The 14,047-nt window shown below is 34.2% G+C and overlaps 2 protein-coding genes and 1 long non-coding RNA gene across 3 annotated transcripts in view; 2 read left to right on the top strand and 1 right to left on the bottom strand.

Moving 5' to 3' along the window:
* LOC114312965 (neurochondrin family protein) overlaps positions 1–13,761 on the bottom strand; it is a 38,407-nt gene extending 24,646 nt beyond the window's left edge. Inside the window, exon 1 of the mRNA XM_082903065.1 lies at positions 13,464–13,761. The gene's annotated coding sequence lies outside the window, so the exon portion shown is untranslated. The remainder of the gene's footprint in view (positions 1–13,463) is intronic.
* On the top strand, positions 3,446–4,790 carry LOC145805204 (uncharacterized). Its single transcript, XM_082900266.1, has 3 exons — positions 3,446–3,942; positions 4,060–4,541; positions 4,693–4,790. Exons 1-3 carry the CDS (start codon positions 3,446–3,448, stop codon positions 4,788–4,790), a joined length of 1,077 nt encoding a protein of 358 aa, XP_082756392.1.
* LOC145806351 (uncharacterized) lies at positions 11,487–12,505 on the top strand. The gene is made up of 2 exons (XR_014349350.1): positions 11,487–11,743; positions 11,857–12,505. It is a non-coding gene; the product is annotated as an uncharacterized LOC145806351 (long non-coding RNA).
* Positions 13,762–14,047: the final 286 nt, after the last annotated feature.

Here is a 14,047-nt window from a genome sequence, read left to right as displayed (position 1 = left end):
TCGAATATGTGAAGGTACTTATTCACTTTTTAGAGATAAATATTTGAATACTATGAAACAAAACACAATTAATTATTTTAAAACATTTAATAAAACACAATTATTATTATTTTTTTTAAAAAAGTACTAATGCTTTTGAATACAATTCAATTAAACAAGTCATTTTTTTGTGTGTATTATGTTGAAAGTAATAATTTGGTTCGCAATTTGAAATAAAATGAATTAGGATAAATTACACTTATCGTTTTTGAGATTTGATAAAAATACAATTAATCTTATACTTTTAACATGAGTACATTGACTCTTTTTTAGTAAGACTAAAGTGATTGAAATTAATGCATTAAAAATAAATAAAGATAAATATATTTTATAATTGACAAAAGATGACAAAAATTTTCACTCATACAACTAATAAATTATTAATAAACAAGATTTGAATTAAAATATTAAAAATCAATCAGTTGGTTGGTTTCAATTTTTTGAAAATTGAGTTTTTTACTTTTCATTTTTTTGTTTTTTGTTAATATTTTTAAAATTTTAAGGAATTTTTTTACTTTTTTAAATGCACTTTACTTGGATATATCTAAAAAGTAAAATATTTGTAAAAAAAATTAATTAAAATCAATAAATATACAAGAATACAAAAAATATATTAAATTCTTATATATATATATATATATTATATTTTTGGTATTTAGCAAATTTTGTAAAGATATTTTTCACAAATTTATACCTTTTAAGTATATTTATATTAGGTGTATCTAAAAATTAAAAAAAAAATGATTAGAATATTAAAAAAAATCAGTAAAAAAAAACACAGAAAAATAAAAATAAATTTTTTTTAAAAAAGTGAATCCTAAATATCCAAACCAAACAAGCAAATGGTTTTATGCTAAATGTGTAAATACGATTAACTGTATTTTCTTTTAGGGCTGGGCTTCGCTCTAATTCGTGTTTGGACTGAAGGATACTGTTGAGCCCATGGGGCTCACCACGAGTCCCGTTTTAATAATCTAAACCGTTCAATATGTAGAACTCGTCAAGTACTATATGCTTGTAAAAAATCACTTTGATCGATATCGATAGCTATCTCATCGGATCAGATTTCTTTCAACTATTTATTTTTTCACAATATTTTTTTTTATACAAAACTGATTTGATCACGTAACAATTGATATCCGATCATCGTGATTGTTTATAGGCATATAATACTCGATGAGTTCTACACATTTAACAATTCAAATTATCTACACAGGACCTGTAATAAGTCCCCACAGGCAAGACCGACCTTGAGATTTAAGGGGTCCAAGGCAAATTTCAGAAATGGGTCCCTCTTACATTGAAAAAAAAAAATCATAGATAAAACTAGGGATTTTTGGTGAAACTCCCCTTTTGGGTCTTCTTATTAGGGTAAAGGATAACCTAATCAATTTTCTTTCAAAAAGCCCCTGAGTAGGAAATGCCTACCTTAATAAGGACATTTTATAATTTCTATTTTTTTTATGACAATATTGCCTTTCTATAGATATGTATCATATGTTTGAAATCTGAGCTGTATACGATCTGCTACAATTTGCGAAATTAGGAACGAAATCAATGAAGACGATCTCCAAATCTGAAGATCTCGCAGCATAAGATCTCTCCCTTAGTCAACAATAGACAATCTCGTTGATCTCTCCTTTGGTCAACAATAGATGATCTCGTCGCCAACAATCAACACTCTCAATTAAACGAGAGTTTCATTGAGATTTGTGAGTGTTGACCGAGTTTTATAGGTTTTTCTTCTCAATTAGGTATGTTGATTTGTTGATTATTTATTTTTATTTTTTTATTATTTTTGTTGTGTTTGATCTGATTTCGTTTGACAAAATCAGAGTAAAAATTTACTCTGGTTCTATTGCTCTGTTTTTTGTTTGAGAGAATTAGAGTAAAATTTTACTCTGGTTCTATTGCACTGTTTTTTGTTTGAGAGAATTAGAGTAAAATTTTTACTCTGGTACGTGCTCTGTTTAGAATTGAGAGGGTGATTTATGATCTGGAGTTGGGCCGAGGTATCGACCGAGCAGGTTGAGAGCCCAGCGGTGCATTGGGCCGAGATGATCGACCGTTCACCCAGAGAAGGGCTGCCAGAACTTGGGCCGGGCAGAACTTGGTCTGAGTGCGTCCCGCCCCAGACCGTAAAGAAGCAGCTCGGTAAGGCAGAGCTCGGTCGGACCAGGATGCTCGGTCCGAGATTAGCCGAAGTCAGACAAGTCGAGTGACCGGCGCCCGGAAAGGCGTGGTCGGCCGAGGTGACCGTTTGACCGGCGGGAAAGTTGACCATGTGGTGCTTCGGGCTGGGCTTTGCCGAGATGTCGCCTAGCCCGGTCCCCCCTTTGGCTTTGCCAGGGAAGTGCTTGGGTATGAAGCACGGCACGGCGCAGCAACGTATAGGGCAGCTCTGCTGCCGAGCTCCAGCTGTGATGACAGGCAGATGGGATTAGGTGATGTTCAGCAAGGTTTGTGCTGACAGATGGGATAGCAGAGCCACGTGTCAGGAGATGACTGGAAGTGGATATGGGGCGCAGAAGGTATATAAGCATGTCTGCGCCCCCCATACGGGACACACGAACATCTCTGTAAGGAATTCTTACACTCAAACACTCTCTCCCTTCTCTCTATCCATCCTAAGGTGTGTGCTAACTTGACCGTCGGAGGGTTTTTCCGGCCACACACCACCGGGTAGCTCACCGTTACTTGCTCGCAGGTGATCGGACATCGACGGAGCTCGGAAGAAAGGAGTACGGGCTTGCCGGAATATTTGCTCCCCGTACAAGAATGAGAGTAAAATTTTACTCTAATGTTAGAATGACAGTAAAATTTTACTGTCAAGAGGTGGTCATTGCCAAATACTTTAGCTGCTACAAAATTTTACTCTGCCTCCGTTGACGTTGATCATGTTTGTTGCAACTTTTGCTTAGGTAAAAATAGTTTAGATAAGCTAAAATTTTGATTATTGAGAAGATAATATGTTCTTTTAGCTTATGCGTTTTAGTTATCAATTTTTAACTAGCAAAAAATTGCACCAAACAAGTTCATTGTCTGCAAAGAATACCATTTCTATGTGTTTGTGTAGGTTTATATATATGTATATCTATACACAAGTTATTAATAATTCATGATCACGGTTTGTGTTGTAATTGGGTGGGCATGAACTATGTTTAGACCTAGAGAACTTCATAAAGGCTCTTCCATTAGTCCCAAAGAAGTCATATTCTAAGATGTTCAAAGAAGCCAAATTGGAATGTCTAAAAATGATTTGTATTAGGAAAACTTTGACAGAGATGAGCATATGAGAAATGGGTATTAGATCAAAATAATCTTGACTTTTGGACTTGTAGTGACAGTAAAATTTTACTTTGATTAACAGTAAAATTTTATTCTTAATTAATTGCAGATTTGTAAAATGGTTCCACCTCTTATATTGTTATGCAAGTATGGTGATCGTACCATTGTGTTCAAGGTTGTGTCAAACTGCACGTTGAAGGATTTAACTGATTTCTTAAGTTGTAAATTGAAGAAGTTTGACAGTAGTGGTTGCATACTGTTATCGTACTGTTTACCTGGACATTCACAATGCATGATTGATGATGATTTTGATTTTCACAATATGTTGTCGCTTGTTTATCCCCTTGGTGTTGACCGGGTTAATGTGACTATTACTGAAATAGGCATTTCAAATGAAAAACATGGAGTTAGAAAATCAGGGGATGCTAGTGGATCCAACATTACTGATGATGAAATGGATTTACTCCCTATGTTTTGTCAACATGAAGAAATGACTTTGTTGTCTTGTGGATGGGTGAATGGAATTACTGATGTAGGTCAAAGATTTATTGGAGGTGCAAAGGATTTCCAGGCTGCATTATGTAAATATGCCATTGAGATAGGATTTGAGTTTGTGTATGTGAAGAATGAGAAGTGTTAGGTCACTGCTGTGTGTTCAATAAGGGAGTCCAAAGCTTATTTATGGCGAGTACATGCATCTCTAGAAAGTGCTAATAATTTTTTCTACATTAGGACTCTACATGATGAGCATACTTGTGGAGTTGTAGTTCGTACTTCTAAAAACTCAATGATGAGTTCAAATTTGGTTGCAAGTTTGATTGTTAATGAAGTTCATGGGAATCCCCAAACTCGTCCAATTGATGTTGTGCGTCAATTTATAGATCAATACGGGCTCACCATTATGTACAATCACGCTTGGTTGGGAGTTGAGAAAGCTAGGACTACTACTTTTGGGGATTTCTCTATGTCTTATGATGAGATTCGATGGTATATGGATATTATGATGAGCACAAATCCTAGTAGCTATTTGCATCTTGACTATAACCATCAAAGTGGACAATTCAAGAGGTTTTTTGTTGCATTTAATGCTTCCATTCAAGGGTTTAGGCATTGTCGTCCTCTATTGTTTATCGATGGAACTTTTCTGAAGGGGAAATATAAGTGCACCTTGTTAACAGCTATAGCGAAGGATAGGGATCAAGATAGATATTACTGTAGTTTATTCAAAAGTAACAAGTTACTTATTCTCAGTGGAACATGTTAATTATTTTCAGAGTAACATGTTACTGTTATTCAGAGTAAAAATCTACTATATTTGTCCTTTTCGTTTAATATATTTACTAATTGTAAAATGTTATTTTTCAGGTTTTTTCCCTCTTGCAATGGCAATTGTCGACACGGAGACTACAGACAGTTGGGAATGGTTTTTTATGCATTTGTTGAATATATTGTTGGATAAATGACTAATTACCTTCATATCTAATCAGAACGTTGTACTTTTAGAGGCTTTACCCAAGGTTTTACCTACTGCTTACCACTATTTTTGTCTCCAACACTTGCAGGCCAATTTGAGGGATAGGTTTTCCAGTCCAAGTTTCAGCAATACTTTCAAGAGTAGAATAGTTTTTTTTGTTTTCTTCATGTGCTTATGCTCCGACAGTGGGATGTTTTAATCAGTGTTTGAAAGAATTACAAGATGAGGGAAAATGGATCGTTTATAGGTTTCTATCCAATTTGCCCTATGACAAGTGGACTAATGCATATTTTAAAAGACAAAAATACGATGAAATGCACTCGAATGTGGCAGAGTCTTTCAATTCATGGATCCGTCAAGCTAGTCATTTGCCACTACGAAGATGATTGATTCAATTAGGTTGAAGATCATGGATTTGATGTCGAGAAGGAGCGAACAAGCTAAGAAATGAAATACTTTTCATTGTCAGGAGATGGATTCAACATTAGTAAATGCTCTTAAAAGTGGAAGAACTTGATTGGTTAGTCATTCAAGTGATCATGTTTTTGAGGTTCAATCCCGGCCATCGATTAGCGTTGACCTATTGAATAAAACTTGCTCATGTTACCAATGGCAATTGAATGGATTTCTTTGTGCTCACACGGCGACCGCTATCCAAAAGAGTGAAGGTGATTTGTATGCACATGCGGAACCATTTTATTACACTAGCAAGTTCCAAGCTTGCTATGCTGAGTCTGTTTATCCAATACCCACTGTTAAGAAACCTCTTGTAGCTATGGATGATCTTGTTGTCCTTCCTCCAGTTTGTAAGAGGCTACCTGGTAGGCCAAGGAAGAATAGGATTCTATCTAGGGGAGAGAAGATAAGATGAGTACAATGTAGTAGATGCGAGAAGTACGATCATAATAGGAAGACTTGCAAAGAGACATTGCCATGAAAGACATTATTGATTTTGTAATAGAAGTATGAAAATAATACAGTTCTTCTGCAATAAATAGTCCATAGCAATAATAGTATAGTCTTTTAGACTAGATTTGTAAGGAAACATTGAAATAAAAGACATTTTTACTATGTTCTTGAATAGTTGTTTGTTCAAGTTTTTGATTTGCTTTGTGGTTGAGTTTGACATTTTAATATATTTTTTTAATGTGGGTGAATAAGTTTCATGTAAATGAACTTATAATGGAGTTTGTTCAGTAGGTGTGAAGGTTTGAAATGGTTGTGCTCAGCCTGTCCTTTCAAAGTAAAATTTTTTGGTATTTCAAAGTAAACTTTTACTTTATTGCAGAGTAAAATTTTACTTTTTCCAGAGTAAAACATTGCCTTCATTCACATGAAAGTAAAAATTTACTGCCTTTCAAAGTAAAAATTTACTATGTTGTTGAGTGGTTGTCTATGGGTATGATAAGGTTGTGGATTCATAGTAAAATTTTACTATATTTCAGAGTAAAATGTTACTTTTAGATTAAAGTTTTACCTTATTTCAGAGTAAAATTTTACTTTTATAAAGAGTAAAATTTTACTTTTATGCAGAGTACATTTTTCTTTTAGATCCAGAGTCTAACACTTTGCTCATTTTTTAGAGTAAAATTTTACTTTTATACAAAATAAAATTTTACTTTTAGATTCAGGGTGTAACATTTTATTCTTATTTCAGAGTAAAATTTTACTTTTATGCTGAGTAAAATTTTACTTTTATGCATAGTAAAATTTTACTTTTAGATTCTGAGTGTAACATTTTGCTTTTATTTCAGAGTAAAATTTTAATTTTATGCAGAGTAAAATTTTACTTTTAAATTCCGAGTGTAACAATTTACTTTATTTTAAGGTAAAGTAAAATTTTACTTTTATGCAACGTAAAATTTTACTTTATTTCAAAGTAAACTTTTACTTTATTTCAGACAGTATGTTACTTCCTTAGAAAAACATTTCCAACCTGTACCAAAATTTACCACAATAAACAAACTCCCCTGATGCTCATCATGCACTCTTTGTGCAAAAATAATCTAACAGCACAACGACATATATCATCAAAGATACACAAGTATAACCTATATCATTGTATTTTATCCATAACAATGTTAATTCCTAGTCAAAACAATATCCTGCTATAATAATGTATTAATCTCCAAACCACAGTAAAATTTACTAGAACAATAAATATAACATGTACTATCTAATACTTTTTTAGTATTCTTTCTCTTACAATTACTTTTTCACCATTCTTTCATTTACAAAAACCGAAATTACATTCATCGTTCACAGTACTTCCCCAAAAGTTGTCCACACTGTTGTCCTTGAGGTCTTAGCTCTTGCCCTTTTTTTTTTTTTTTTTTTTTGAGGTTGAATTGTTCCTCAGTCCATGCTTTTGGATAATCATTCAAAAATTAGTGCACTATTGATGCTCGGAAATCGTTAATTTCATCTTCTTCCATAGAATTTGCAATAGGCTCATCTCTTATGATTTGACGCATGATATAATATACAATAATTCCGCAATCAACACTGTTAATAAAAATCAAGATCTTGTTAGATTTGGTCAAATTTGAAAACTACCAATTCAAGCATGTAGTAGTAGCATGAAATACTTACAATGTTGGGCATTGTTGTAGACTATCTTTTACCGAAACCAAGTTTGCAAACTTTCTTCTACCTCTCTTCGTTTTGTTGGCCAACTTGTTCTCCACATATGTTATCTAACATCATTGCATAATTGTTTGGTCATAATTAAATACAAGAATAAAAAACAGTAAAAAATTACTGTTAATATGATGCAAAGCACTTGCAATCTTTTTTGCATCCTTAAGGTAAGGATCTTCTCTGTTGTCTCTTGGCCTTAAAGAATTGTAATGTCTCCACTCATCAAATTCAGTGTCAACTACAAGAAATGTCCAGTGGTAGGGTTTTTCTTTCTTCTTGTTCCCATTGGAGTTCATGTAAAAGTGAAGGTATCTGTATCCACTCAAATCTTGCTCAAGCACTTCGTCAATTAAATGATTTCTCAAATCTCCATAACCCCATTTCACTAGTAACTGCATTTAATCATATAAGAGTGTCATGTCTCAAGTTGTGTTGGTAACACACTGTATGAGTTGTCAATCTTTGGCAAACGAAATAGTAAAATTTAACTCTAAAATATAGTACAATGTTACACAAAACCACAGTAAAATTTTATCAATTCAAACTAAACACAAATTGATGGCTTACCTAACAAAGGCTTGAGAAAAAGAATGACTTATTCTTTTCTGGCTTCTTTGCTTGTTGCTCAATTTGAAGCATTTCCACAAAGCTGCCAATGACCTACAAAAACAAAAATCAATTAAATATATGTTAATAAAATGAACTATTTTTAGTTATTGAAGTAAACATTAGTCATTGAAAATTGTATGACCACTTACATTATTTGCAGTATCACCATCTCTCAGAATTGCATCCACATCATGCAATGTAACATATACTTCATTTCCTGTGCCGGACCATATGATTGCTCTAGTCATAAGGTAAAAAAAATGTTGATTAACACGTTGCAGTTTGATAACAGTAAAAATCTATTGTTTGATAAAATTAAAATGGTCTTACTCTGTGGTTTCCAAATTGTAAATCTTGGTCAGTAGAAACTTATCATTCTCATCAAGCAATTTGCATATTACAGCCTTATCTGGAAACAAAACCCTTTCAACTGACTTTGGTTGCCTTAGAGGCAAGTTGTCAACACAAATCACTTCATTTGATATCACTTCAATTGCTTGTTTTGTGGTCTTTTTTTTCTTTGCCTCTCTTAGCTCACATTCAAAATCAGACATCTCTTTTTTCTTCCTCGCCTTGATTTTAATTTTCTTGACCATGGATGTTTGCAATGGCTTTATGACTATAGGTGTTTCTTTCAATGTAGTTTGTATCCTAAAGTTTTGCCCTTGCTCTACTCCGTTAGCATGTGGCATTTGTTTAGAAGCAAAAGCTTAGGTAGCCGCATGAACTGCATTTTCTTCAATTTGTTCAACCAATGGTTTATTTTCAGATTCGAGTATTTCAAACTCCTTTCTCAATTTCTCCTTTCTTTCTCTATGTTGCTCATCTTTTCCTTCATTTCTTTTGTTTTTGCCTCTTGATCCTCTTGTATTTTTTGCATTGTTTCTCTCATTTTCTTCAGTTCTTCAACCAATGCCATATTCTCACTTTTCAGCCTCTTGTTTTCTTTTGAACTCGTTCTAATTTCCCAAGATCAATGAAGTCCTTCAAATGTTGATCATCTTCTAAAGCTTTGGCTACATTGATCTTCATCTTCTTTAGTCTCCAAATTTTTCTTTACGTCCAATGCATCTTCTTCCTCATCATTACAAATGAGTTTCATTTCTTCTTTGGAAATGGGCTTCAGTTCATCGTGATCCACTTACATTTGAAAAATAGAAAGAAAAAAAAAAGAAGTCAGCAATGAAGCAAACTTTAACCACCAGAGTAAAATTTTACTCTGTTTCAAAGTAAAAGTTTACTCTGATTGTAAGTAAACTTTTACTCTGATTTTAAGTAAACTTTTACTCTGTTCAAGAGTAAGTACATTTTTACTCTGTTTCAAAGTAAAATTTTATTCTGATTGAAAATAAAAATTTACTCTAATTGTAAGTAAAGTTTACTCTGATTGGAAGTAAACTTTTACTCTGTTCAAGAGTAAGTAAAATTTTACTCTGTTTCAAAGTAAAAGTTTACTCTGATTGTAAGTAAACTTTTATTCTGATTTTAAGTAAACTTTTACTCTGTTCAAGAGTAAGTAAAATTTTACTCTGTTTCAAAATAAAAGTTTACTCTAATTGTAAGTAAACTTTTACTCTGATTTTAAGTAAACTTTTACTTTGTTCAAGAGTAAGTAAAATTTTACTCTGTTTCAAAATAAAATTTTACTCTGATTGAAAGTAAAAGTTTACTCTGATTGTAAGTAAACTTTTACTCTGATTTTAAGTAAACTTTTACTCTGTTCAAGAGTAAGTAAAATTTTACTCTATTTCAAAGTAAAAGTTTACTCTGATTGTAAGAGTAAACTTTTACTTTGATTTTAAGTAAACTTTTACTCTGTTCAAGAGTAAGTAAAATTTTACTTTGTTTCAAAGTAAAATATTACTCTGATTGAAAGTAAAAGTTTACTCTGATTGTAAGTAAACTTTTATTCTAATTTTAAGTAAACTTTTACTCTGTTCAAGAGTAAGTAAAATTTTACTCTGTCTCAAAGTAAAAGTTTACTTAACTTTAATTGTAAGTAAACTTTTACTTTGATTTTAAGTAAACTTTTACTTTGTTCAAGAGTAAGTAACATTTTATTCTGTTTCAAAGTAAAAGTTTACTTTGATTGCAAGTAAACTTTTACTCTAATTTTAAGTAAACTTTTACTCTGTTCAAGAGTAAGATTTTATTATGTAAGTACAATTTTAAGCAAAGTGAACTAGTAAGGCTGAATTTGGAAAGATGATACCTCTTCGGACTTTAATGTTTGCAATGACCGCTTCATTAGCTTTTTTCTCAATGTTGATAAGTCCCATCAAAGGAACCTTGAACACAAATTTTTTCCTTGAGGTTGAATGAGCGTAGTGTGCTCGCGTAACTAGTACTACAAAATAAAAAATCGAAATTAGTTAATTCTCTAAAGATAGATTGAGTAATATTTCAAGTAGTTCAATTTACTTAACAAAAGAAGAAGTACACATCCAGTTACATTTTCAGGACTTCCCAGTGAAAGACTGGATTGAAGTAGTCAACGTGGATACAACTGTAGTCGACCATGCATATAAATTCATCATTTCTAAATCTTCTACAAGGGCGACAAAGCCTATCCAACTGTTAGACCAGTTGTTGGTAATAGCAAAGTTGCCACAACAAATAAACACATTATTTGTGCAACATCCTCAACATCAACTGTCGTTGTGCCTTCCAATGCATCTCCTAATGCCTCTTGCAAACTCTTTACGGATATTCTTGACATATTACGAAACATTTTCTGCACAAAAGGTGATTATTGTTTCTTCCTATACGAGACGTCTACTTTTTTCATTCCTGATTTTATCCAAAAAATCAAAGTAACGTCACTGTCCCGTATGTCATACGTTTTCCCCCAAGCTTAAATCCCTTTGCATAAAAGCCATAAGATTTTATCACATCCATGACATTATCGTCAACTTTCTTGAACTTGTTTAACACCATATCTTCTTTCTTCCAAAAAGATTTAAACAACATCTCAAAAGGTGTTCTCTCGAGGGCAATAATATGTCTTTCAGTGAACCATGTGTCTTGCATTAGGTTTATCAATGAAACAACATTTGACCTATATTCTTTCACATAGTTCTCCCTCTCCCGTACTCCATGTACAATATTCAACTTTGAAGGTTTTGTTGTTAAAGGCATTGGATTGCTTTCATTAGAGCCTTTATCATCACTAGCATTGGATTGAAATTCTTTACTACTTTTGCTTTTTTTTTTTAGGGACTTTCTTCTTTTGAATAGCCGTAGGTGGAACTTCAAAATCATCATCATCATCATCACCACATTTGCTTCTTGTAACAACCATTTTAAAAAACTAAAAAGTTTCCCTATATCAACAGTGTAACATTTTTCTTTAAACAACAAAGTGACAAAACAATAAGCACTAAAGAAAATGCATAAACATTGTAATGAGACAGTAAAGTTTTACTCTATTTGGCAGTAAAACTTTACTTTTATTGAAATGCCAACTACTTTCCAAACTACCAAATGTGGGCCGGCCCATACCTCAGAATTTCAAGTCAGAGATCAAATGGGTGGACCCTTGGCCTAACAGTAATCGGGCCAGCCCGCTGATACACTCTCCGAGATTCGAGAAGAAAGTAAAACTGCTCTACGAATAGCTCCACCGCCAAAAATCGCCGAAAATCTCCGTTCTCTGGCGGTTCATTTTGTCTGAACTCTGATCACACTTCCATGGTGAGCAACTTTCTCTCTCTAAAACCTCCTCTTTCTTTCTTTCTTTCTTTCTTTATTTCTTTCTCACTCTAAAAGCGTTGTTGTTTGTTGTGGTGGTGTTGATGGAGCAACAGGAACAGCAGAGACAGTCTCCGTGTCTCGAAGATTGCTTGAAGCTGTTGAAGGGAGAGAGGGACGAGCAACGCCTTGCTGGTCTTCTTCTTGTTACGAAATTCTGTAACAAGGACGATTACGCTTCCATTCGCAGGGTCTACGATGCTGTTGGTGTTCGATTCCTCGATCGCCTCCTCAGAACCGGCACTCTCAATTTCTTACTTTCTTTTTCCTTTGTTTGGTTTCCCTGAAATTGCTGAGAAAATTAAATAAATTCTATGAATTTGGAACAAAGTATGCCTTCTTCATTATTGGTATAGGAATCGAGGAAACGAGAAAGTGTTAACTAGCCTAATACAACTTATTTGCTCGTTTGAGATGAATGTGTGTTTATATCTAGTGAAAAAAATAATAATAAAAAATAAAAAAAATTGAATTTATTTAATTTAACTGAGCATGGAGAACTGGATAGGCTGAACGGCCAAAAAGGATTCTTATAGACGATGCCACTTGATTATACTTAGTTTGGTTTGGTATTCTATTATATAAAGCACACAACTTTGAAAAAAATGTTAGTTTGGTTTGGTTATTATGAAGCTCCGGTATCAGTACCGGTACCCTTACAGTATGGTACATCAATACAATAAAATTTAGAAAAAGAAAAAAAAAGTACAGATAGGGCTAGGTATGATTGTGAAAAATTATTTATTTTGTAGTTTGAAGTAATGTAAAAATTAGTTAAATGGCTTAGTTGGTTACGATCCAATCTATAATTTACATTTAATGTCAAAGTAAGGTACCGTAAAAAGTATGCGAATTCTTTTTTTTGATTTTGAAAATTTATAAATGAAATGTATGTTTCTAAATGAAATGTATGTTTCAAAAGGGGACTTTACAACCGGAAGTGTAATAAAGGCAGCTCGTGAAGTTGCGAAAGAAGAAGTCAGCAATTTATTTGATTGTTTTACTTTCGGTAGCTGTATTGGCAACCATAATTCGTAAGTTTCAATTTTTAAATTGGTTTTGATGACCTGCTGGATGTTTTCTTTGGTAGGGATGGGAAAACTAGGTGTGAGTGAGAGTAGGAATGGCAACGGGGCGGGGCGGGGCCGGGGATCACCCTCCCCGTCCCTGATCCCCGATGGTGAGCATTGCCCCGTCCCCGGCCCCGATCCCCAACGGGGAACCTATTACTCTCCCCATCCCCGCCCCCGATCGGGGATCGGGTTTCCCCGACCCCGCAAATTACCCGGCCTAAATTTTTTCAACATCATCAATAACAACATTACACATACATTTTCAACAACAACAATAACACAGATCTGAGAGATGCACAAAATCATCAATATCATCAAATAGATCAGCGACAACATAGAGACACACATACATTTTCAACATCAACAACAGATTAACTACAAAAAAAAAAAAAAAAATTGATAGAATAAGATACAGTACACAGATCTGAGAGGACGATTTTCAACATCAACAACAGATCAACTACAAAAAAAAAAAAAAAAAAATAAAATTGATAGAATAAGATACACAGATCTGAGAGGACGACGGAGGAGGGAGAGAGAGACAGAGAGAGAGAGAGAGAGAGAGAGAGAGAAACTAGATTTTGTAATACCATCCATCATGCAGCGGTGAAGATCTTGAGCAAATCTGCACCATGCTCGATCGATCTCGTCGGAGGACGAGGAAGAGGAGATGGCACTCGTCGTCGTCGGCAGGGGCCTGGTTCGTTTGGACCGTCGACGGCACTGTGTTGGGGAAAGTGAAGGTCTCTGTTTCACCCATCTGCACGAGCTCGTCCGCCATTGATCTTCATCTCAAGAACTACACAGCAGAGAGAGAGGGAGAGAGGCTGAGGGAAGTGAGTGAAATGCGAGTGAGAGAGAGGCTAAGAGAAGAGAAGTGACGCAACATAACCTAAACATATAATATATATATATATATATATATATATATATACGGGGATTAGTCATATGTATAGAGCCGGGGATTAGTCGGGGCGGGGCGGGGCCGGGTCCGGGGTTGGGGAACCTATCCCCGTCCCCGGCCCGAAAATTATCGGGGATTTTATTTTTAATACCATCTCCGGCCCTATGGGGATAATTTTCGGGGAATAACCGTTATATTCGGGATCGGGGGGTCGGGTCCCCATCGGGCCGGTTTCAGATTGCCATCCCTACTTGGTATGGAAAATTGTAT

This window comes from Camellia sinensis, chromosome 13 (genome assembly GCF_055761805.1).
Source record: "Camellia sinensis isolate YWXY chromosome 13, ASM5576180v1, whole genome shotgun sequence".
NCBI classification, from domain to species: Eukaryota; Viridiplantae; Streptophyta; class Magnoliopsida; order Ericales; family Theaceae; genus Camellia; species Camellia sinensis.
The sequence above is the reverse complement of the archived record's forward strand: the minus strand, read 5'-3'. Positions and strand labels throughout refer to the sequence as shown.